The sequence below is a fragment of the Neolamprologus multifasciatus genome, chromosome 1 (genome assembly GCF_963576455.1).
Source record: "Neolamprologus multifasciatus chromosome 1, fNeoMul1.2, whole genome shotgun sequence".
In the NCBI taxonomy this organism is placed as follows: domain Eukaryota; kingdom Metazoa; phylum Chordata; class Actinopteri; order Cichliformes; family Cichlidae; genus Neolamprologus; species Neolamprologus multifasciatus.
In genome coordinates this window covers 21,984,417-22,008,913 of record NC_140439.1, presented here as the reverse complement: position 1 = coordinate 22,008,913, position 24,497 = coordinate 21,984,417, and the positions used below count along the sequence as shown (strand labels likewise).

Sequence of the window (24,497 nt, the reverse complement as noted above, 5' to 3'; positions counted from 1 at the left end):
ATATTATTACATTTGGGGGAAGTAATTACATAGTTCTGATCACTTAAATGTTTAGATGTTAAAAAAAAAAAAAAAAAAGTCATATTTTTGTGTTTCTTTGTGGTTTTCTGTTAGAAGCACAGAAAATGGGAAAAGTCTAGAACTGCATCTTTGACACACCTGGTGTAGTTCAAATAGGCATCTGTGTTGTTGTTTTTTTTTTTTTTTTTTAAGAAATAATTGATCTGGGCACACTGCACTGATATCACAACACAATTTTGTGAGTAACACCATGGGGGCCAATCAGATATCAGAGGATATTCCACTCGAGGTCTCCCTTCAACCATGGTTTTGTTTATATAGTGCTTATAAATAATGATAATTGAATGAATTACAAATGTATAATTTTGTTTTTATATAGTTGCATTGTTAGTTCATTTATCCCATGAAGAGACACAAATGCATTTCATGTGGCAGAACAAAATGTGACCTGTTTTCAGGCTTCTGTGGACCACAAACCTCATTTTCTCTTTGCAGATGTCTACACGTGAATGTGGCACTGTAGAACACTCAGCAAGGGCAACTAAGGGCAACTAAAGGGCCGTTACAGTGCTTTTAGTAATGTTTGATCAATTTAAGTTATGTCTAAGCTTTATGGGCTCACAGTCTCATGGGTAACAGCATTTACTCATATGAGAGATACACTCTAACAGTTGTCTGTAGGAGGTAAGGCAAAGACTTTTCTTTTTAAGAAACTGATGAGTAATTAATTTTGTTACAAGTCATTCTGAAACAGATATGAGAACATGAAATTATTAAATATTTATTCTGTACATTTATAATCACAAACAGCAGGAATCAGTATGACTTCATCCATGGTGATCTTGTCTTTTTGTTTGGCCTCCAGTCCAGCAGTCTCCTGCCTTCTCAAACTCCTTCAGTCCAGTTCATTCTCTTTCTTTGGCTTGTCCTGGATCTGCTCTCCTGATGTCTTTGGCACAGTCTCGAAATAAGGTCTGTAGATGTAAATTCCACCGGCAACTCCGAGCATTGTGGCAAAGGCTAACTGTGTGAAAGGCAGTCTTCTTCGAAACATGATTTATTATTCTTTTAAAAATTAGGATTTCCCAATAGTGAACCTAAAAGAACAACAAAAGAGTTATAAGACACTTTAAATGCTCAAGCCAGTCCAACACACAGCTTTGAAACATGTGAAAACAGTAGTGAAATCACTCATCCCTTTACCACAAAGGCACAACAATGTGAGGAAAGTGAAAAGTCTTTTTAGGTCTTAGCAAATTCGTTTGTACCACCGCTCAGTGCCTTTTTTCTCTGGAAAACTAACTATATGTATACTATTATTTTGAAAAATCCATATCGGATAATAGAGGAGGCCGATCGCTAGCTTCACAGTTTGTTCACCTTCTAGCTGGGAACATTTCAAATATAAAAACTTTTTATTTAAAAATTATTATTTGTAACTTTTATAGCTCACCGAGGAAGCCTTTTGATCGATGTGTTTGTAACTGCGGAGCAGACGCACAAAGATAAAAACCCGAGGAGATAAAAACAGAAGAAAGAACAAGCAGGACAGTCAGTTACAGCAGGATGACATTCTTCTTCTACGCTGAGAAGAAAGCTGCACTGCACCACCTACAGGAGCGTAGAGTTACTTGCTGCTTGCTCACACACACACACACACACACTCACACACACAAAACAACACACCGAAAAAGCAAACATATTTTGACATAATACCTAAGGTAATATTATGGGACACATGAGCAGGTGAAGTTGTTTTTTTTTTGTTGTTGTTGTTTTTTTACTTCCTGTCAGGGCTTGAGTTTCAAAGGAAAAATTTTCTTAAAAATATGACACAATGTAAGATATGACATGATGATAATAATGATGATGACGATAATAATAATAATAATAATAATAATAATAGACCTTTAAGCCCAATTCTATTTTTTGGCATAATCCATCATATAATTTTGAATCAATTGAAAAATTCTCTTTTTCAATGTTGTTTTGTAAGTTTTAATATTTTAACTTTAGAAATATTGATTCAAACAAAAATTTAATTATATGCATTGCTCTTTGACTTGAATATGCCTGCATATTCTGGCATATAAAATAAAAGAATTTTTTGTGGTTATACTCACTCTTTCAAATAGATGCAAGTAAAACACAGCAAAATAAATACAATCAAAGATTCAGCTGCACTAAGTCCTGTTGCTTTTAAATCTATTTTCACCTCTCTAGCAGGAGTGGAGCAGTCTGAGCTTTGTCTGGTGCCACAGCAGTCATGTCAGTGGGGGGATCCGGGGGCTTCTCTGTGAATTTCACATTGCCATGTCAGTTTGCTAGATGCTTGCTCAGATTTGAAGTTTAATTTTTTACACTGTAGAAACACATTTTCTTCCCACACAGAGTGTACAGTGGACGCTAATGTTTTTGTCACTTTTTACAGAATCAAACTCAAAGTAATGTTAGTACTTCCAAGTTTTAAATGCAGCATTGTCATACTGTCTCCCACACTCTATATTATCGACTGTTGATCTATACACTTCTGTTGTTACCATGGACGTCGCACATTCGTATGTCATTGTCATGAGACACTCTCACAAACAAAATGGTTTAGTAATGCAGTAAAACAGCATGCTCATGGGAAGGTAAGAGTAATCTAATTAGTTTTTTGCAATAGTAATCCCTTACTTGAAAAAAAATATAATTGCATTAATTGTACTTGTAACACATTGCCGCACATCTCTGGTGGTCAGTATCTGAAAGTAGTCCAGGGAAGGAACAGTAGTGAACTAGTGACAGAGGCATGGGCAACCAAGGCTCTCTGACGAGCTACACAGGTGTCAGAACACCCCTGTGCATTACAGATCAGTCTGATTCCCCAGTCTGATTCCCGTCTACCACCAAAAGCACCAACAACAAACTGGACCATGGGGCAATCACCTGTTTAAATGAATCATGTTTTCTTTTACATCACATGGATGGGCAGGTGTGTCCATATTTTATCTGGTGAAAACCAGGCATCAGGATGCACTATGGGGAGAAGGCAAGTTGGTGGTGGCAGTATGATGCTTTAGACAATGTTTTGCTGGAAAACCTTGTTACTTTGACATGTACCACCTACATAAGTATTGTTGCAGACCATGTCCACCCTTCCATGGAAACTGCATTCCCTAATGGCTGAAGTCTGCCACAAAGCAAAACAATGAGTGTGTGGTGTTGACTTCGCCTCCAAATTCTCCTAATCTAAATCCAGTTGAGCATCTGTGAATGGACAATATATCCAACCTTAAAACAGCAGGATGACAAAATAAATAAAGGAGCTTTTATTTTGAAGGCGGGAGAGAACATTTCACCGGAAGTAGACATGATTGCGGAAGCGGTCCATAGTTCATTTAGCTAACTGAAATTAACTTACATTTATGAAGACTTTTTGGAGATATAACAGTCTAATAATGCTAGTTAAATAAACCCCTCGCTCGTCCCTGTCGGCAGGCCTGGAGCTCAGTTTTTCTTCACTTTTAAAACTGATTGTATATGTTAACTTTTTGATTGTGTGAGGAGCGAACTTACCTGCTGCAACACATCCGGGGACAGGTTAGCTGAGCTGAGCTATGCCCGCAAGAGGTTTATGTAAAGATGGAGAATCTGCGCTCACGTCTGAAGTTTGGGAGCAAAGTGGAGGACGTGAAGCTGAGGAGACGTAAATCCCAGCTGTACTCCAGGCAGGAGGAGAGTCCTCTGAACATCGGTGGGGCTCTGAGATTTATCACAAAGAGAAATAAAACAGATGTTCACCGCAGCTGCTCAAATGTGCTCATTTGTCTGACCTCCACAGGTGTGCTGAGCGTGACCGTGTTTTGTGTCGTGTTCAGACTGATTAACTGCCTCCTGGTTCAAACCATCTTCGTCCCGGATGAGTACTGGCAGTCTCTGGAGGTCTCCCATAGGATGGTCTTCAAATATCCTTTTTGGGAGACACCCCTCACAGAGGGCACAGTGGATACGTGCACTTTTATTCATTCATTTACTTTTATTTAATATTTCTAAGCAACTTTGCTGTGTTCAAAGTCACTTAAATCACCTTCCTTCCCCAATGTGATGCTCAGATTGGACTTCAGCAGGTGACTTGATCATGTCACCATGTCTAATTGCAGTTGAGTTGCTGACCTGTGATTGGCTGATTGCAAATTTGGTTAGACTGTTGAGCTCTACTTTTTTGTGCTTTTCTGAACTTCCTAATTATTGCCCCTGATACAATTCCATCAGTTAAACATTAAGAAAATGAAAAACTAAACTGAAATGCGCAAACCCCCTGTTTATGTTTATGGTTCCCAGCAGAGATACATGAAGTGACTGTTCACTGTTTTAAATCCCAACAGCAGCTTCATGCATTACCGTTGTTATTCTATCCTTAACATAGTAACTTATGGGTATCTGACCTGGGAATGGAAGGCGGGAATAAGAGGATTCTCATATCCACTTCTCTTTGCATTCTTATATAAGATCTTACAGTTCATCAGCTACGACTCGGTTCAGCTGCTGGCAAGTTTCTTTATTATTTTCTCTCAGTAATCTTTTTTTAATGAGCATTTGAACAATTTCCTGTAGTCACAAAGTTTCTATAAACTTGTCTGTCTCTTCAGATTTGGCTTCCGCGAATTCTTCAGTCGCTTCTGGCTTCGTTTGCTGACGTGAAATTCTTCTTCCTGCTTCAAACGCTGGAAAATCAGGATGTTGCAAGATGGACAGTAGGTGGATGTATGCAGATAACGAAAGATTTGAGTGAATATAAGCAGACTGTTTTGCATGGTGACTGTGCTTGGGATTATTTTAAAGATGGAAGATGGAAACCTGCCTTTTGTTCAATTCACACTGCGGTTTAAGCATAATAATAATAATAATAATAATAATAAAAACGGCTTCAGTGCTCTGCAGTTTTCATACCTAATCCTCACTTGTCTTTCACCTCCAGTTCTTCTGTCACATGTGCTCCTGGTTTACGTGGTTCTGCTGCACCAGGACTCTGACCAACAGCATGGAGGCCACCATCACCACTCTGGCTCTTTCTTACTTTCCTCTTCCCGGGTCCAAAACACACAGCAGGTCTAGATCTTAAATAGAATTTCTTCTAAAATAAAATTAAGAAACATGAAATAAATAAAAAATGGGGAAAAAATCTGAAAAAGTTAAAAGTAAAAAAAAACTGAATTAAAAAAGTCAATAAAAATAAAAATACGTTAAAAACAAGAGAAAAAAATCTTACACAAAGGATGCATATCAGAAAGTATCCTTGAAGTGAACTTACACTTTTCAGTTCACAGTAGTGTAAAATGTAACCTTAGCTATGCTTTAAACAAACAATAAATTAAAACCAAAACAGGCCCAACCCACCTCCCCATCAATCTGAGCCCTCCCCATCACTCCACATAACCAGAGACCAAAATAAACATCTGAAATGTAGCTTGATCAGAGTTATAAATAATAACCTCCATCTAAACTGATTGCCGGCAGTTTTAAAGCAAAGCGGTGCACCAAAGTCTCTCCTGTTGAATTACACAGAAGCGAAATGTACTTTTTATTTACCCTGATGATCTCTGTGGGGTGTTTTATATACATGCTGCTGTTTTCCAGTAAGAAGTACTTGGCCCTGGTGGCCTTGGCTGTGATTATTCGCCCGACGGCCGTGATCGTCTGGTTTCCTCTGCTGTTGTATCATTTCTGGCAGGAAGACAACAAACTGAGGCTCATCACTCATCACTACATTCCCACAGGGTTCGTACTTTCAGCCTATTCTCCTCTATAACCGTTAGCTTTACAGTCTTTTGTCTCCGGTGTATGATTGTTCTGTCATCACTAGGACGTTGGCCATTGTCACTTCAACAGCGATTGACTGTTTTTTCTATGAGAAGGTAAAATCTGTTTGTCTCTCTCTCTCACACTCACACACACGCACACATATCCAGTAACTCCCTCAGCATGAAGTCGGTCGGCTGTAACGGCTCCTTTCTGTTTTCCAGTGGACACCAGTGCAGTTTAACTTCCTCAAGTTTAACATCTTGCACGGTGTGGCTGATTTCTACGGCTCTCACCCCTGGCACTGGTACCTCACTCAGGGCTTTGCCGTGGTGATCGGCCCTCATCTCCCGCTCTTTCTTCACGGTTGCATGCTCGCCTTCAAGAGATACAAAATCCTGCTGGCAGCTGTCGTCTGGACCATCGCAATTTACAGGTGAAGCTGCAACACACACTGCTTACCTGTTCTTGTGATGCTGGCTTATGGTTATTAAACACAAATGCAGAGTTTCCTTTGCCCCTTATTTTTATTCTTTAAAAAAAAAGATTAGTGTGAAATATTTGATGTCTGTTTGGACCCCGATTGGCTGCAGAGTGGAGCCTTCCATGGGTGGAGTTTCTTTCAACGCATGCGTGTGTGGATTTTGGATCTGGGCGAATTGGAGACTGTGTCTGTGGCTTTAGCTCTTTTCATGTTCTCTGGCATGCAGAGCGTGCATAGTGTGTTTGGCCCATTTAAAACATTTATGTTGGTGGTGCTCGTCAAAGAAACCTCTGCACAAATGTCAGGAGCCAGATTTTTTTCCAACAGAACATTGTAACTTAAAGGCAAACAGCTTTGTTCACTTTACCATTCAGTTTGATTTAGAGTCTGACTCATTTAGGATTTATTATACCAATTTTATTTTGGTGATTTAAAAAGTCGATAGATCAGCCAATATTTTTTTTTCTTTTCTGAAACAAATTTCTCTGACATATATGTGTAGTTATTTGTGAGTCCTTCCTAAGATAATACGTCAGTCCAGTTTAACAATAATGTTGTTTTACTGTTTTGACAAGTCATGGATCTAGTTTGTACTCTAAACATTCTGCTTGGATCAGCTGATTTTGCCAACAGGGAAGTTACAGAGTGGCCTCTGGTGGACAAACTATACAACATCAACACTCATAAAATCAGAATTAGAATACTTTATTAATCCCTAGGGAAATTAATTTAAGGGTCTTTTGCCAGTCTCTCTTTTAAATTTTTATTTGATGACCAATATGAATATCGATATTTCAGCAAATAGCTAAAATTGGCCGATGTATCATTTAGGTTGTGTTTGATGGATATTATTTTTAGTCCAATTATGTTGTTCAGTCATTCAGAGGCATTTATCTGAAAGCACACGCTCACCTGTTTCTGTTCTAGACATCCAGGATGTCACATAGTCAAAGAAGAGGAGAAGGGACAGAGTTTAAATTGATGGTTTAAAGATCTCTGAGCAGATTTATTTTTACGCTCAACAAAACCCTTTATTCATTTTGAGTCCTCCTAAGACATTTGCAAACGTTTTTATTTTTTTTAACAGTGTGAAACCTGTTTAAATCCCAGCTACTTGTTATGTAATAGATTCCTATAAAGCTTCCTGTGGGTCCTGGTTGGTAGACAGTCTGACCTGTTTTATTTTTTACTTCCAGTTTGCTTCCACACAAGGAGTTCAGATTCATTTATCCAGTGCTGCCTTTCTGTATGGTCTTCTGTGGTAAGTCACATATTCACATCAGAACTGCAGTATGTGGTCATTTCCATCCAGGTTTGTTTATATAATAAAGGTTTTCTTTCCACAGGGATTTCTTTGGCTCATCTGAAATTGTGGCGTCAACCTGCAGCAGCCGCCTTGTTATCGGCCAATCTTATTCCTGCTCTGTACACTGGTCTGATTCACCAGCGAGGCACTCTGGACGTCATGAACCACCTACAGCCACTTTGTGACGTAGGTAATGTCTCCACCACCCGTCCACAGCCGGATGTACTCTTTCTCATGCCCTGCCACTCGACACCCTTCTACAGGTATTTGATGTGTTTCAATAGATTTCCAAACCACTGCATTCAGTTGTTTTCATTTCACACAGCATCCCAAGTTTTCAAGATTTGGGATTGTCTTAACCTGATATTTAAGATTTATTCACTTAAAATCAGTTTTCAAAATAAAACATTGGAAACATGTTTTAATAATGTATCTGCTGTGGTACGAAAGAGTGATTCATATAAACGTGCTTAGCTATCCTGTCAGTCTTCAGAGCTCATTTCCTCAATCACATTATGATGCTGTGCAGCTGATGGTCCTCTGTCTCCTCACAGCCACATCCACTGCCCGATTAAGATGAGATTTCTCGAGTGTCCTCCCGATCTGGGAGAGGAAGCTTACGTGGATGAAGCTGAGAGATTTTACGAGGAGCCTCTTCTCTGGTTCAGGACCTCGTTCCCATACAAGTCCTCTCTGCCCACCCATCTGATCATGTTTGATGTTTTGGAAAAGGTAAGACACAAATTACATTTCTAATTTTTGCTTGCAGTGTTTTTAAGCACATTTTGTGTGTTTTCTTCACAGGAAATCTCTGTATTTTTGGACGGGAATAACTTTGTGAGGGCAGCAAAGATATTTCACACTCATTTTCCTGAAGGAAGAGTCGGAGAAAGCATCTTTATTTATGAAAGGCACTGACAAACACTGGAACAATGGGAACTTTCTGTCCTTATGGCAAAACATGTGGGGGGGGTTTCTTTTTCAAATGGAAATAAATATTTTACACTTAAATCTTGTCATTCATTTTCATCAATTTAAATTTTCATCAATTTAAAAAAATCCTTTTATATACAGTTATATTTCCTCAAATGTTATTTTTCCAGTTTTTTTTCCTTTTCCATCACAAGTGAAACTGTCCAGTTAAATTAAGTTAAAGGTGGAATGATAGGAAACAGCATGTGAGCTCTCACATCACACAAAGCTGTTAGTGTAGCAGCAAATTAAAACCATCAAACTGAACACAGAAACAAAAGTGCCCCCCCCCCCCCCCCCCTTTTTTTTTTTTTTAGTCTCTGCTATTTTTAAATGAAGGTGTTGGGGCTGAAGAGGGAGGTGCTCATCAGTCTAAAATTTACCAGCCAAAATTTAAAGAATGACTCAGTTTAACATCTTAGATAAACTCAAGCTACATGTAGTTAGGCCACTTCCACTCCAACCTAATGATTTCTTCACCAAACACCAAAGAGCTGAAGGCCGTTCAGTAGCATTCAAAAGTTGTGCAAACTTACAAAAACAAAAAAGATGACTTTGCAACTAAAGTTTGTAGCCATTGTAATAAACTAGCTGAAATCGTTTCAGTATTTGGGGTCAAAGGGCATCGGGCCCAGCTCTATCTTCACATCAGCCATGTGTCTGTCTGCGTTTCTTCCTGATCGGCTCCACTTGCGTTCGCTGTGGGGTCGAGACCGGGCTCGCTGCTGCTTCCGCTGCTCCTGCTTTGTCCTCGATTCCTCCTTTGAGTCTGCCTCGGGTCCTTCAAACGGCCCACTGGATGATTCAAACACAACACAGACGAATGACATCACCGTGAGCGTGATGATATGAAAAAATTTATATGAACCGGCTGCAGCGCTGAAGAAAACAGGTTCAGTCCTCACTCAACTAACCTAACCCCAACCTTTGTGGGGGACAAAAGGTGTATTTTTTTGTTTGTTTTCAGGTGCAAACCTGTTACCATGGCAATAGTAATTAGTGGTAACAGCACGTAGTGTGCCTCTAATAATGACCTTCACTCCCTGGCTTAAATGGACCCTGTGTAAATGTTAAAATGTAAGCAGACAGAATAATAGAACTGGTAGAAGATGCCACGTACTTATTCCACTATTTAAGCTTAAAGTCAGCCAGAAAAGTCAGAGGTGGACTCCAAGTACACATTTTATTGTAAAGATTCAATCAGCTTATCTAAACACCCAATGGAGGCTTGTACAACCCAATAAATCATTCATAAAACTGTTTATACACTTATCCCTGTGTTTGAATTGTATGCAGGACCAAAGGAGAAAAGCATTTATGATTTTTATTTTACACCAGTTATTTCCAGTAGATAATCAAACTACAGACATATGAATTTTGATTAAATTACTTCAGTTATTAATTTTTGGAACTACAAACAACATTCAACCAAAAAAAGGAACGACTGAAAACTGAAATTACATTATTTACACGTAATTTGAGTTCTTCACGACCAGTCAGTCTCTGATGGACTGCGGTTGTTTGGAGTCTGAGTTCCATCCACCAGGTGACCCGTGCAATCGCCTTGTGCTCAAAAAGTTGCACAAGTAACAATTTGCAGTCAGTTGTAAAAAAAGAAAAGAAAAAAGTAATGAAAAAACTGAGCTGACCATCATAGTTTTACTTTAGTGTGACTATTGAGCCATTATTTTGCTTCCTTACGGTTATCGAACCACCTTTGATGAGCTCCTCCCCATTTTCCTGTCAGCATGAGGCTGTAAAAGTGAGCTCTCTAGTTTGATTATTACTGTTTATTGAACATTTAGAGGAGCTGGCTTTTTTTTAAAGGTCTGTTTTTATTTTAGTTATTTTTCACACATTTTTAGTTTAGATCACTATAACAGCTTCACTTGGACTGTTTCCGAGAAATTTGGTGTTTTTGTGGGGTTTTTTTTTTTGTAAATTTATGACTTTAATCTAGAATTTATTTTCACCCATCCAGAACTTTTATAAATTATTCAGACGCAACCTAACAATAAATTAAAGGATCTTTCTGGACGCTCACCTCGGGCCGTAACTCTTTGTGTTTGTTTCTCCAAAGAAGTGCCTGTAGATGTAGTCATCAACATCCCCGAAAGCGTCATCATCGAGGCCGTGGTACTTGCGCATGTCTGCAAGAAAGTTTTCGACCCTGCTCACAAAGTCTGTGAACAGCATCTGGTCGTGAATGAACACTCCGTTGCGGAAGAAGTTGTTGATGAACGTCTCCAGCTCCTTCCAATGGTGGAAGTGGTCGACCTCCTGCTGCAGGTAGCTCTGCAGCAGCTTGTGAAACTCGTCAGCTCTGATTGGCTCTGTGGCTTTGTTGAAGAGCCTGGTGGATTCCTGGTAGGCACAGTCGAAAACCCCGGAGCATCCCTTCATGTGGGCTTTGTGAGTGTTTTGCTCCCAGTCCTGGTGAACTTTGTCTCCTGACTTCCGGGTGTTGTGGCCAGAGTCGTGTTTGTGTCGTTGATGAGGCTTGTGGGACCTGTGCTGCCACGACTCCCTTGTATTCTTCTCATTGCTTCTCTGTTTATAAAACCCTCGAGCTTTATTGATGAAGGTCGAGGCAGAATCCTTGAAATGTCTGAAAGTGGATTTGACAGAGTCAGAGAACTTCCTCAGGTTCTCCTTCACGGCCTCTTTGGCTTTTTTAATCTGCTCCTTGTGGTGGTGTACGAACTCCTTGGTGGAGTTCTTCACAGCATCAAACGTCTCCTTCACTTTTCCCGCCATGCCATGCTTTGGTTTTTTCACTTTGGGCTCCGTGTCTCCTTTGGGTCTTTCCTCTTTGGTCTCCACATACAGCCGCTCCCACAGGTCAGAGCGCTGCTGCTCAAAGCTCAGCCTCTTCTCCAGCTCCATCAGACGGGACTGAAGCTCCTCCGCCTCTGAACCCAATTCCTTTCCGGCTCCTGGGAATCGACTTCTCAGTTGACTTAGCTCTCTCCTCAGCTCATCCGTGACCTTCCTCTCTTTGTCAAGCTTCTTTCTCAGCGTCTGTGCTTCGGCCATTATGTTAGTCAGCTGGCCGTGGAAGCTTCTGGTCACCTGCTTCTCTTCCTCCAGCTGCTCTTTCAGGTTCTGGTTTTCTGACAGCAGCAAGTCGGCTCCTTCTTCCATCGACTCCAGATCTCTGATCTTAGAGTGCAGACTCTTCAGCTCCTCCTGTAAGGCTGACAACGACATCTCTTCTTGCTGCAGAGAGCTTTTCAGCAGCTGGTTCTCAGCTGCTAACTTCTGCTGCTGAGACACCATGTTAGTGTTCTCCTCCTCCTTCTCTTTCAGCAACATTTCCAACTTATCTCTCTGGGTCTTGATGGGAAAAAGAGGAACAGACATAAGATTGCATATGCTGTGATTACCTGAAGCAGTGCATTCACTAAAATTATTCAATATTTCAACAATAAAACTAAATATTTAGTATTTCTATTTTTAAATGCCAGAAAAACGCAACCAAGTGTGGTGGAGGAATAATTCTTCTTGCATAGAAACACCCTGTTCTTCTACTGGGTTTGCAGAAATCAAGTGAAAAGTGTACGCAGCAACAAAAACATTATGATCCAGATGGGGGATAGATCTGATCAGCTGTTCACAGCACGTCCTATGTTGGAATATATGTTGTCACGTTGTCAGAAAGAATGATCACGTTTTCATGTGCACCATCACAAATGTAAGTGATGTCATTTTCCTGGGATTTTTTAACGTTAAATTCGTGTAAAATTTTAAGAGATACAGATTTGACATTTGTGTATCTGGAAAAATGTGTACATTTTTTAATTTATTTATGTAGGTATTATTACATACATATACATAACCCTGGGATATAAAGTTTGTATTGATGTATATTAAGTTAAAATGCTCAAAATAAAATGTGAAGAGGTTGTGACAGAATATTATAAACCTGGAGTGTCACCATCAGTTACCTGAACATGAGCTTGTTTCAGAATGAGCTCTTGGTTCTCGTTCCTAATACTCTCAAGCTCCATGAGCAATGGAATTTGGTCGTCATGCATTTCTTCCATGCCATACTCGAACAACTCTTCCTAAGTGAGAAAAAGAAGTAAAACAAGCCCATCAAAGTCCTGCTTATGGCTCCTCCATCTTTGATTTTTTTTTTTTTTATCTATCTAAGATGAATATGGTTTGTGGGAGCTAAAGCTCAATACCCAGATGGTTGTTGGTTCTATATTTGTTTCACATCTTATAAGAGCAGAGGTGTCCAACATGAGGCCTGAGGCCAGATTTATAAAGTGGGAAACACCAGTGAAATCATTAAATACTATTAAATATCTTTCACTTTGACTTCTGGTTCCAGATTTATTAAAATCTCAGCTCTGGTTGAAGTGAACTTTTTCACAGTGTATAAAGTTATAAGTAAAGAAATATGCAGCAGTGTTTTGTTTGAATGCCCCACTTCAGGTTAAATTTGAACTGAACTAAAAAGAGTTTGACACCCCTGTATAAGAGGAAGGTAAATATCCACATTTAGTCTTTACGACTGTGAGTTTCTGTTACACTAGTACCAACTCAGCTTGACTAGGTTTTTAGGGTTTTCCATTAGGTGGTAGTGCCTGATATCAGATACTCTTTTAGTACCTACTCAGCCAGGAATCCAAGCAATCTGAGTCTGACTTTTGGTAGATTCTAATGCTTTTTTTTACTGCACAATTGTAGATCAAATTCATACACACCACAGCATTATGAAGGATTTAAGAATAAAAGCAAATAAAGTGATAAATTATCCATGTAAGAAGTTACAAAAATCAAAAGCACGGCACAGAAATTCATGATTACTGTTCTACCAAAAATAATAAAATTACTCCTCGAGTCGGGACCTGTGTAGTCACTGACCTGGGATGTAAGGTCCATCACATAGTCCACATCAAAGAGCTTCTTCTTCATCTCGTATTTCTCTGTAAGTGAAAGTTTTTACACATTACAGTAGACAGGAAACAGGTTGAATCACATGAGCTACAGTACATCCCTAAAGTTGAGGTCCAAGAAAACTTTCTGCATTTATCCCAGTAAAGCTGGACTACTCACCATAGAAGTGACCCAAACACAGGAAGGCAGCTATTACGACAGTGATGAGGATCGACGTTTTGAAGATGCTGCTGCTTTGGGCTCTCTCTTCAACATCCCGAGCAGCTCCTCTCACTTCAGTCTCCTCCTCCTCCTCTTGCTGCTGCTTCTGTTCTTTAACCTCCTGCTCCCCTTTATCATCATCATCATCACTCGGGCGAGATTCCAACACAGCCTCCTCCTCGGGGTCAGTCACGGTGTTTGTGGTACTCCTCCTCAACCTTCGTCTTCGTACAACAGTGCTGGCGCTGCGTCCAGCCTCGTCCTCGCTGCTGCTCGAGTTTGTCACCGCTGGCGGCTGCACTGGGAAAACTACGGTTAAAAAATGAGAAGTTTTACATGAAGAGAGGAAAAAAAGCACAAAACAAAAAACAGCACACATGCAAACGGTTTCAAAAAGCAAGCATCGGTGCAGTTAATCATGCAGACAACAGGTACTGGCAGTGAGACCCCTGATCCATTTGTACACTTTGGGCCACATATAGCTCATTTGGATCTTACATGGGCTGAACCAGTGACACTGCCCTGAAGTTTAACTACACCTTTAATGGACAGTTGCACCGGAGTACTACTTGTTGGCCCCTGTCATATTACCTTAAAGCCACAGTGGATGCTCTAGCTCACTGGTTTAGCTTGCTTGAGAACTGGTATATCAGCCAGCACTAACAAAAACAAAGCTTAGAACTATTTGTTTAATCAGAGATTTGCTTTCCTCAGTTGCTGTGTTTGAAAAACACAAGCATACACACTTACAGTGGGGCAAAAAAGTATTTAGTCAGCCACCGATTGTGCAAGTTCCCCCACTTAAAATGATGACAGAGGTCAGTAATTTGCACCAGAGGTACACTTCAACTGTGAGAGACAGAATGTGAAAAAAAAAAAATCCATGAATTCACATGGTAGGATTTGTAAAGAATTTATTCGTAAATCAGGGTGGAAAATAAGTATTTGGTCACCTCAAACAAGGAAAATCCCTGGCTCTCACAGACCTGTAACGTCTTCTGTAAGAAGCTTTTCTGTCCCCCACTCGTTACCTGTATGAATGGCACCTGTTTGACCTCATCATCTGTATAAAAGACACCTGTCCACAGCCTCAACCAGTCAGACTCCAAACTCTGCCATGGCCAAGACCAAAGAGCTTTTGAAGGACACCAGGAAAAGAATTGTAGACCTGCACCAGACTGGGAAGAGTGAATCTACAATAGGCAAGCAGCTTGGTGTGAAAAAATCAACTGTGGGAGCAATCATCAGAAAATGGAAGATATACAAGACCACTGATAATCTCCCTCGATCTGGGGCTCCACGCAAGATCTCATCCCGTGGGGTCAAAATGATCATGAGAACGGTGAGCAAAGATCCCAGAACCACACGGGGGGACCTGGTGAATGACCTGCAGAGAGCTGGGACCAAAGTAACAAAGGTCACCATCAGTAACACACTACAACGGCAGGGAATCAAATCCCGCAGTGCCAGACGTGTTCCGCTGCTGAAGCCAGTGCATGTCCAGGCCCGTCTGAAGTTTGCCAGAGAGCACATGGATGATACAGCAGAGGATTGGGAGAATGTCATGTGGTCAGATGAAACCAAAGTAGAACTTTTTGGTATAAACTCAACTCGTCGTGTTTGGAGGAAGAAGAATACTGAGTTGCATCCCAAGAACACCATACCTACTGTGAAGCATGGGGGTGGAAACATCATGCTATGGGGCTGTTTTTCTGCCAAGGGGACAGGACGACTGATCCGTGTTAAGGACAGAATGAATGGGGCCAAGTATCGTGAGATTTTGAGCCAAAACCTCCTTCCATCAGTGAGAACTTTGAAGATGAAACGAGGCTGGGTCTTCCAACATGACAATGATCCAAAACACACCGCCCGGGCAACAAAGGAGTGGCTCCGTAAGAAGCATTTGAAAGTCCTGGAGTGGCCTAGCCAGTCTCCAGACCTCAACCCCATAGAAAATCTGTGGCGGGAGTTGAAAGTCCGTGTTGCTCGGCGACAGCCCCAAAACATCACTGCTCTTGAGAAGATCTGCATGGAGGAATGGGCCAAAATACCAGCTACTGTGTGTGCAAACCTGGTAAAGACCTATAGTAAACGTTTGACCTCTGTTATTGCCAACAAAGGTTATGTTACAAAGTATTGAGTTGTATTTTGGTTATTGACCAAATACTTATTTTCCACCCTGATTTACGAATAAATTCTTTACAAATCCTACCATGTGAATTCATGGATTTTTTTTTCACATTCTGTCTCTCACAGTTGAAGTGTACCTCTGGTGCAAATTACTGACCTCTGTCATCATTTTAAGTGGGGGAACTTGCACAATCGGTGGCTGACTAAATACTTTTTTGCCCCACTGTATCCACCAATTCCTAAAAAGAAAGAAATAATTTAAAGGACACTACTTCTCTGGTGCTACTCCAGAGACTGTTCCTGCATTAATCACATTCAGAAAACTACAGAGTTGAGTCTACAGTACCACTGATTACTGACAGTTTGGCAGCCTGGACCTGGCTATCACTATCTCACGGTTTTGTAACCAAATGGGAGGAACGAGACAGATCTGACTAAGAAACTAAGGAATACTGCAGTCATTTAAAGGCAGCCATACCGCAAGACATTTTAACTGTTCTGGTACCATAATTCACAAGATAAACACCCTTGTGTGTTAAAAATGCATACCACACAAACCAGATGAGACTTTAAATGTAGTTTGAAACCCTCTCCACTGTCTATGCTTTACATATAGGCTATAGTTATTATCTCACTTCTCCACACAGAAAAATTAAATAAATCAATCAAAGTATTTGACTCCTCATATTTGCTCAGGCACACAAGCTTTAAACTGTCTGACAGCATCTCATCACCTCACAGTGATTCAGCTGCATCAGGATTAGTTTCGAGCGCTGCTCACCAAGCTAAGCATCAAATCAGAGTCACTGCATTTTCAAATCAGGCCACCTGGAAAAGAGCGGCCACCGGTCAGCTGACTTCTCAGACGGCTGCTTAAGTTCATCAGAGTCTGTGGAAGTTTCCAGTGACTCAACAACAAACCTGCTTTGGCAAACAGGAGAAATGTTTGTGTTGTTGTTTTAATGTTGGTAATAAAATAAGCTGTCTTTAGTGTGTGTGCGCCATCCTACCGGTCTCTGCAGCACTGAAGGTGTACTGGCTGCTGCAGGAGGTGCCGAGGTAAAGATCTTCACTGACGGCTGCCTCTTCTTCCACTTCGGCATGCTCCCCCTCCTTCAAGTCTGGCAGAGTCACGATGTCGGAGAGGTCGCTGGAGGACAGCACAGGCTCTTTCCCTGCAGCTTCGTCTCCGGCCTGCAGACGATACAATGAAGACAAGTTATACAGCGAGAAGAAGGGACGAGGCTCTGGATTAATTATTCCAGGGACATTTTCATGTCCTCTCACCTCTGAGGCGTTCAGTGTCTCATCTAAAGTTTGTTCTCCCAGAGTGTTGTCCGGTGAATCAGCAGTCCTTTCTTCTGCACACACAGCTGTCAATGTGAACATAAATGTGTGTTGTGTCAAACAAACTCCAATCAAAGTCACATCTGGATAAAAAAAAAGAAAAAGAAGGAGCTTTACCAGCAGATACCGAAGTCTGAACATCCTGCGCCTCTGGTTCTTGCACCAGAGGGCGCTCTAACAGCTCAGCTCCGTACTCCACTGCAGTCTCGGATCCCAAAGTCTCAATATCTGAACCCTGCAAACACAAACGTTCAAAAACCAAACACACTGGATGAACTTCTTTGAACGTTCTTTATAAATAACTGACCGTAATTAACTATTCAGAAAAGGACAATTTAATGATGAATTATAGCTGTAACTGACCAGCTATAGCAAAAAGCTGAAGGTTTTATCAATGAAGAAAAATATTTTAAATTTTTCTTGTTAATGAGGGAAAAAAAATTAAGCATAAACAGAATACATTAAGGCTAGTGCTGTCAGTGTCAGCAAACTCTGGTTTGCAGTTAAACTTGTTTATCTTGTAAAACTCTAAAATAAACTTGAAGAAAGAACACAGGAAACTGTAATGTAGCATATCTCTTCAACATGTTCAACAATTCATTGACATTTTATACTTAATGACCCATGCAGACCTGATTAAAATGATAAAAACCATAAGACAACAAGTGGTAAGGATAAAGGATAAACAGAGGAAAGGATTTATACCTCATTACTAATAATAGTCCAGCCACAGGAGGACTCTGCATCGCTGGAGGTCTCTGACATTTCTGTCAGCTGTCAGCAGCACACAGACGTCTGGAGGAGAGAAGAAGAACACCTGAACTTGACTGAGCATCATTTTCAAATTTACAATAAAATTGTTTTCAGAAGCTTTACACAAGTAAAAGTAGAAAACCAGCACTGGAAAAATATTACGTTCAAAGTAAGTCTAGTAATAAAAGTGAAACTAATAAAATATGTATGTAAATTCAGAAAATTTAGATAAAATAAAGGCACTCACTGGAGGAAAATGGCCCCTGAGTTTCTTATATTGTTGTGCTTTTAATCAGACATACAGAAATATAAAAGCAGAGTTTGGTTTTTGTAGATGATGAAAGTCGAGTCCATTTTCTAAAATATCAACCTGCAACTAACAATAATGATCTGCTGATTATGTTTCCAATAAATTAATTACTTAGTTCCTAAAACTTCAGAAAATACTTTATATTTCTGTATTAAATTGACATTGTAAGTTAATTTGAGCACAGCAACTCTGGCTGACTGCTGCCATTTCTGATATCAACTTGAAGAGAGAAACACTGCCGCCAGCTGCAGAGCAACGCAGGTACACCAGACAGATAAGTGTAAATGCTGCCAACGGCATCAGCCTCTTGACTGGGCTATGTGGTAGGCTGAATTACCACTTAAAGTGACACCATCACATTGATATGTTGTCCAAACAACACCTTAAATCTCCCTTAATTTTCAAAATTACTGAAGGTTAAAATGAGCAAAAGTAGCAAATTTTAAAAGCTGGAAGGAAGAAATGTACAAATATTAACCAAGCAACCAATAAACAATTATACAACCAATACCACAATATTGTCCTCTAAAATAGCATGTAGGTCTCAAATAAAGTAAATAAATCCTCCAGTTTTTCCACTTCGATGCAGCACTCAAGTTCTTTCTTTATGTTGCACCGTCTTTCCCATCCCACCCATAAACAGAAACCTAAGCTGCTGAGAAAAACACTTCAAGCTTGTTCAGAAGTCACGGAGGGATCAATTAAACGCTTCAGCACCACCATCCACACCCAGCTACAGGCATGAGCAGGGTGTGGGTTTTCACAGGGATAGCAAAATAAATACACGTAACAGTTTAACAGTGCAGGCAGTGACACCAACAGCTGCACAAATCATTGAGTTATTATTTCTATCTGACTTAGACTATGCCTGCTGTTCAGCCTCTTGTAGTGAAAGGCAAAGCGAGATGTGCAGGTGAGAGTGGCACAGCATGCAATTAAACTTCTATCAATCACTGCACATCCTGTTCATACAGCAGGGACTACTTTAACTCCATATAAAGAAAAAAAAAACAAACCCCCACATATCAGTTAAATAAATTCATCCACCCATCACGCGGCTGACCAGTGGTGTCACTTTACATTCGACTGCCAGACTGCTGCAGCAGTGGAGCTCCCGCTGAGCTCCACCTACACCTGAGACTGAGAATATGTTGTAGTGAAAAGATGAGCAAGACCTGTATGCCACAAAAAATTCACAGCAGGCCTGTCCAACTCATTTTAGTTTGTAGATCTGACTGTAACACGCGAAAGAGCTTTCTGCTTGTCTCCTCCTGCACCATTAGGAGCTTTGCACACAGATACATCTTAGGCTCCGGAAGGTTCTTATCTAGATGTTAACATGTTGCCTAGAAACCATGTAGCAACAGCTTAAAATGATCTGTTTTTAGCATTTAAGCACTTATCAACACCTTATAAAAGAACTGTACATTTTTTTTATTTATCAACAAAAATATCTTATCCATATCCACAAAAGTTGAATTATGCACAATATAGTTGCATAATTGCCCTCAAGTTGCCTGGCAACCACCCTGCATTGGGTTAAGTGGCCTGTTTATAGTCTTTAGATCTGGGGTGACCAACTCCAGTCCTCGAGGGCTACCATCCTGCAGCTTTTAGATGCATCCCAACACAGCTGAATCAAATGATTTGATTACGTCTTCAGCATGCCATGTCGTTTGGCAAAGGTCTGTTAACAAGCCATTCATTTGGTTCAGGTGTGTCAAAACAAGGATGCATCTAAAAGCTGCATAAAGGTAGCCCTAGAGGACTGGGGTTGGTGACCCCTGCTTTAGATACAGGATTTTTAAGACTGATACCAATACTCAGTGATTTAAAAATCCAATATTTACTCATATCAGCCTAATTATTACTGAACATGGTTCTGCGTAGATCAGCTGTGTTTCGTCAGGACACACAAGGAAAGCAGTGGTTGACTTGTCAAATCTAGAAAAACCAGACAAACTAACATGAATCAGTTGTGAAGAATCGTTTCTGCTTGCTTTCATGTGAAAGTCACAATACTCACTTGTTATTTACCGACCATTTACCGGTCTGCAACGTGCCCTCTGATGGGCACACTATTAAACATCAACATCACAATATAGTTGCGAGCAAGGTTCTAATAACTAAAACTAAATATGCATAATGGCAAAGAGGCCAGCAGAAAGTACAACAAAAGTTAGTTAATAGTTTTATAAAGATATTTAAAGTGGTCAAATAGGACTGGGTTGATTATAATGCAGAAAACTGACACAATAACACAGAGTCATAAAGATACTTGGATAACAGCTAATTTCTTTATTGTATATACATAAATCCTGTAAACTACAGCCTGTATATAAACACAGATATTAGTCATAAAAAAATCACACAGAAACATCAGTAATCACTTTTTGGCACAAAACCTCATTGGAGTCTTGTTGTGGCATCCCTAGATCTACGCGGTACTGTGATAATACCGTTATAACCTCTAACTTTGGCAGTCTCAGACTCCTCACCCCGAATCCGGTTACATGTCCCCCCCGTCGACGTGTTGTAACCGCAGCTAATGCCTTTTTTTCAGCTGGTCACGAGCTGATACCTGGCAGTGTAAGCAAACAGAGGAACCAGCGCCCTCTGGCGATGAAAGCTAGAAGACGATGCCAACCAACGCGCGGCCTCACGCTGAAAAAAAGCCGCTGTTTACGTCTCTAACGGACAAATCTGCGGTTAAACCTGCAGCAGCTACGGGCAGCGAACACCAGCTTCGTCCGCTGACATCAAATAACCGCATTTGGCGTCAGTTTCGCTGTTACCGAACTAACTTCAGAGGCTTGTTATTACCGTCACCTCTATAAACGTCGTCGGAACGTATAATTGAAACCGTCTCGAGACTATCCGTTATTTTTAACAGTCGTTTAACATCACTGCAACCTAGAGTATGACGATAAGTGACTAAACTCACCAGTGTTTTGTTCCTGGCGGCGATACAGCTGTTTGCAAGAAGCTCCACAGTTATTGCAGTATATGCCCGAGCCAGTTTATCCGTTAACGCTGCGTAACCGACCAGTGGGAGGGAAGTGTAGTTTTAAAGGGTTTAGCTGGACACGCGGCTCAATGTCTTCTGCGAATACCCGAAACTACATATCCCATGGGTCAGCGCGGCGGCCAAACAAACTCGGCGAGGGTGGAGCGAAAATCCCCGTGCGGCTGCGAAAAAGAAAAAAACATAAACAAGGAAGCGTGACGAAGCACCGACACAGTAACAATAACGAGGGCGGAGACACGTCGATGAAGAGCTTTTCAAATGAGTGTTTTATATGTTTAGATGTGCAGCCTAAGCAGAACATTAAATAAGCAAAACGCCATACCTGAAAACTTTAACTGAACACACGTGGCAGTTGTTGTTCAAATCCCGTGTCTCTTGCAAAAGACTTAATGAATACATAATAATATGTTGCTCGACTGGTTTGGGAAAACATGGTGTTGCCATCTAACAAATACTAAACAGCTGCAACTGCACTCGAAGAAGAAGAAGATAATAGTTTGTAAGAGGGGAAGAAAAGGTAAAGAAAGAGAATGATTGAACATTTGTTCATGTTCCTGTAAAGCTTCACAGGTCTGTCAGTAACTACCGACACGTGTGTGTGTGTGTTATTGTGTTATACATATATATTATGAGCAGGGCAAATAGGCTTACAACACACTATTAAGAACAATAACAACAACAACAATAATACAAATAAAAAACAGAGCTAGAGTAGCAATATGAAACTAGACAATGCCGTTTCTGGAGAAATTGCAGTGACATTTTTGCTACTTGGTCTGTGGCTTGTTACTCAAACCTCTAAGGTAAATAAGTTGTTAACAGCAGATGCTAGTTGCATCATAAGAAGCTCAATAAGTAAGTAGGTGGCTTATACACTGACACTGATGCAAAGACACATAAACTGGTTAAGATCAAATAAAACATTTATACACTGGGTTATAAGCAAGGAGTTGCTCTACAAATGTGAGGGTTTCTTGTCTTAACAGTTTCAAGAATGCGGTCACGAGATCAAACACAAGAAAGAATCATTGATCGAATTCTAGTGGTTGTCTCACACAGATGCATACAGATGAATAAAAATGTGTACATCTGCTGATTTTGAGGAAGACATCCTCTGAAAAGAGCCACGCTTCCTACAAATTGGTGGTAAAATGATGCCCATAGAGTGAAAACTGTGATTTTGTAACACGTAAAAGACAAATATTTCTGAAATCTTTCTGCTTCTCCCACTCTATCAATTAATCCTTCCACCTTCACTCTGAACATTTTATTTAGGGAAATAAATGAGATTTGGTTAGAAGTACGAGCCATTTAGGTATTTAAATGGTGTTTCTGAGACAAATCTTTGCTCTTTCTGATAGTTTCATTTGTTACAATGTTTATTATCTCCTTAAAGTTGCAGACAGTGAAAAGAGAAGTGGAAAGCCTCAACCGTCACGGCATATGGCTGTCCTCCCTGACCCTGGTTCTGCCAGAGGTCTTTTCCTGTTAAAAAGGACTTTTTCCTTTCCACTATCACCACGTGCTTGTTCATAGGGGGGCCATCTCATTGTTGGGGTTTTCTCTTTATTATCGTAGTGTCTTTACCTTATAGTATGAAGTGTGAGGCAATTGTTGTTGTGATTTCTTGCTGTACAAATATAAGTGAATTGATCTTAAAAACAAAAACAAAATCTTAGGTAACTCGGTTGTTCATATTATGCAGTTTCCTATAGCCATGCTCTAATTGGTGTACATTTTACAGTCCCTATTATTCACTTAAGTTCTGAAGTCCAGTTCTAAGGTGTTATACTTCAGTATGAATGTTTACAGCTCTCTGTGGCTCCATCCATCCATCTTCTTCCGCTTTTCCGGGGCCAGGTCGTGGGGGCAGCAGCCTAAGCAGAGAAGCCCAGACCTCCTTCTCCCCAGCCACCTCCTCTAGTTTATCCAGGGGAACACCAAGGCGTTCCCCGGGCAGCCGAGAGACATAGTCTCTCCAGCGTGTCATGTGTCTGCCCCGGGGCCTCCTCCCGGAGGGCCATACCTGGAGCACCTCACCCAGGAGGCATCCTTGTCAGATGCCCAAACCACCTCAACTGGCTCCTTTCGATGTGGAGGAGGGTGACTCTACTCTGAGCCAGAAACCACACAAATTAAAATGAATCAGTTGTGAAGAATCGTTTCTGCTTGCTTTCATGTTAAAGACACAACACTTACTTGTTATTTACAGACTATTTACCGGGTTGTAGTTTTAAGTAAGACTGTGAGACTGGATGTTTGAGATTTTAGTGATATTGTGCAAATGCAAGAAAAAAAAGTCCAACATTGAAGGACATATTCTGGTCAAAAATAAATCCAAGACTCCACAGTGTTCCTGGAGCCCAAGGTAATGCCATCCAGAGTAAGCATCTGGTTAAACACCATGTTTGTAAGATGTTTAGGGCCAAGTACAGTAACCTAAAGTTTTATCAGAATTTACAAGCAGAAAATTGGCTGTCATTCAAGTCTTTGTATCTTTAAGACATTGCTGCAGCTTAACTAATTGGTATGTGTTATCTAGCTTCACGGACAGATAAAGTTCGGTATCATCTGCATAGCAGGGAAAATTTATGCCATACCTTCTAATGAATCTGTCTAAGGCAGCCTTCCCCAACCCGCAGGCCATGGACTGGTACCGGGCCACGAGAGTTGAAGCTCGGGTGTGAAATTTATGGTTTTCAGGGGTTTTATCGTTAACTTGGTTTCCCTGGGTCTTTCCCGTGTTGTAGTTGTGTGTCTTATTTTGAAAGAAATATTTTACGCGTTATCATAGCGACCAGAGAGCATTAAGGGGCAGAGGAGGATGCTACTCTCAATGTTGTTGGCACATTTCAGGAGGACGCTGCTAATAAAGTTACACAGTGAATTCACGTTTATTATTATATTTACAAAATACCACCGTTGTTCTCTTGGTTGTATCATTTTATTTTGTTGTATTTATCCGCCACACTTTAAAGGCCGGTCCGTGAAAAAAATTGTCTGCCATTAAACCGGTCCATGAAGCAAAAAAGGCTGGGGACCGCTGGTCTAAGGGACACATGTATAATGTAAACAGAATTGGTCCTAGCACAGATCCCTGTGGTACTCCATAATTAACCTTAATGTGTAAAGAGTACTCTCCATTCACATGACAAAATTGGAGTTTATTAGATATCTATGATTAAAACTGCAGCGCAGTACCTTTAATACCTATGGCAACTGAATACTGTATAGAAAAGTAAAAAGAATGCTCAGA

At 40.5% G+C, this 24,497-nt stretch overlaps 3 protein-coding genes across 8 annotated transcripts; 1 reads left to right on the top strand and 2 right to left on the bottom strand.

Moving 5' to 3' along the window:
* Window positions 1–778: 778 nt before the first annotated feature.
* On the bottom strand, window positions 779–3,704 carry pigbos1 (PIGB opposite strand 1). 5 transcript variants are annotated; one of them, XM_085163461.1, is made up of 4 exons: window positions 3,580–3,696; window positions 2,237–2,315; window positions 1,475–1,632; window positions 779–1,118 (listed from the first exon to the last, which is right to left on the bottom strand). In XM_085163461.1, exon 4 carries the CDS (start codon window positions 1,073–1,075, stop codon window positions 917–919), a length of 159 nt encoding a protein of 52 aa, XP_085019587.1. In that variant the 5' UTR covers window positions 1,076–1,118; window positions 1,475–1,632; window positions 2,237–2,315; window positions 3,580–3,696; the 3' UTR covers window positions 779–916. The 5 variants fall into 5 exon arrangements, with proteins under 5 accessions (XP_085019587.1, XP_085019593.1, XP_085019602.1 ...); XM_085163467.1 differs by having other exon boundaries at window positions 1,475–1,505; XM_085163476.1 differs by lacking the exon at window positions 1,475–1,632.
* Window positions 3,629–8,603, top strand: pigb (phosphatidylinositol glycan anchor biosynthesis, class B). Its single transcript, XM_085163294.1, has 12 exons — window positions 3,629–3,757; window positions 3,845–3,968; window positions 4,434–4,551; window positions 4,653–4,757; window positions 4,982–5,112; window positions 5,641–5,781; window positions 5,867–5,918; window positions 6,027–6,238; window positions 7,483–7,547; window positions 7,633–7,855; window positions 8,147–8,324; window positions 8,397–8,603. Exons 1-12 carry the CDS (start codon window positions 3,646–3,648, stop codon window positions 8,508–8,510), a joined length of 1,575 nt encoding a protein of 524 aa, XP_085019420.1. The 5' UTR covers window positions 3,629–3,645; the 3' UTR covers window positions 8,511–8,603.
* Window positions 8,476–21,297, bottom strand: ccpg1 (cell cycle progression 1). Of its 2 annotated transcripts, XM_085163175.1 has the most exons (11): window positions 21,158–21,297; window positions 17,856–17,945; window positions 17,268–17,385; window positions 17,091–17,176; window positions 16,814–16,997; window positions 16,632–16,724; window positions 13,632–13,982; window positions 13,440–13,501; window positions 12,512–12,631; window positions 10,609–11,900; window positions 8,476–9,359 (listed from the first exon to the last, which is right to left on the bottom strand). In XM_085163175.1, exons 2-11 carry the CDS (start codon window positions 17,913–17,915, stop codon window positions 9,167–9,169), a joined length of 2,559 nt encoding a protein of 852 aa, XP_085019301.1. In that variant the 5' UTR covers window positions 17,916–17,945; window positions 21,158–21,297; the 3' UTR covers window positions 8,476–9,166. The 2 variants fall into 2 exon arrangements, with proteins under 2 accessions (XP_085019301.1, XP_085019310.1); XM_085163184.1 differs by lacking the exon at window positions 16,632–16,724 and having other exon boundaries at window positions 21,158–21,293.
* Between the last annotated feature and the right edge of the window lie 3,200 nt (window positions 21,298–24,497).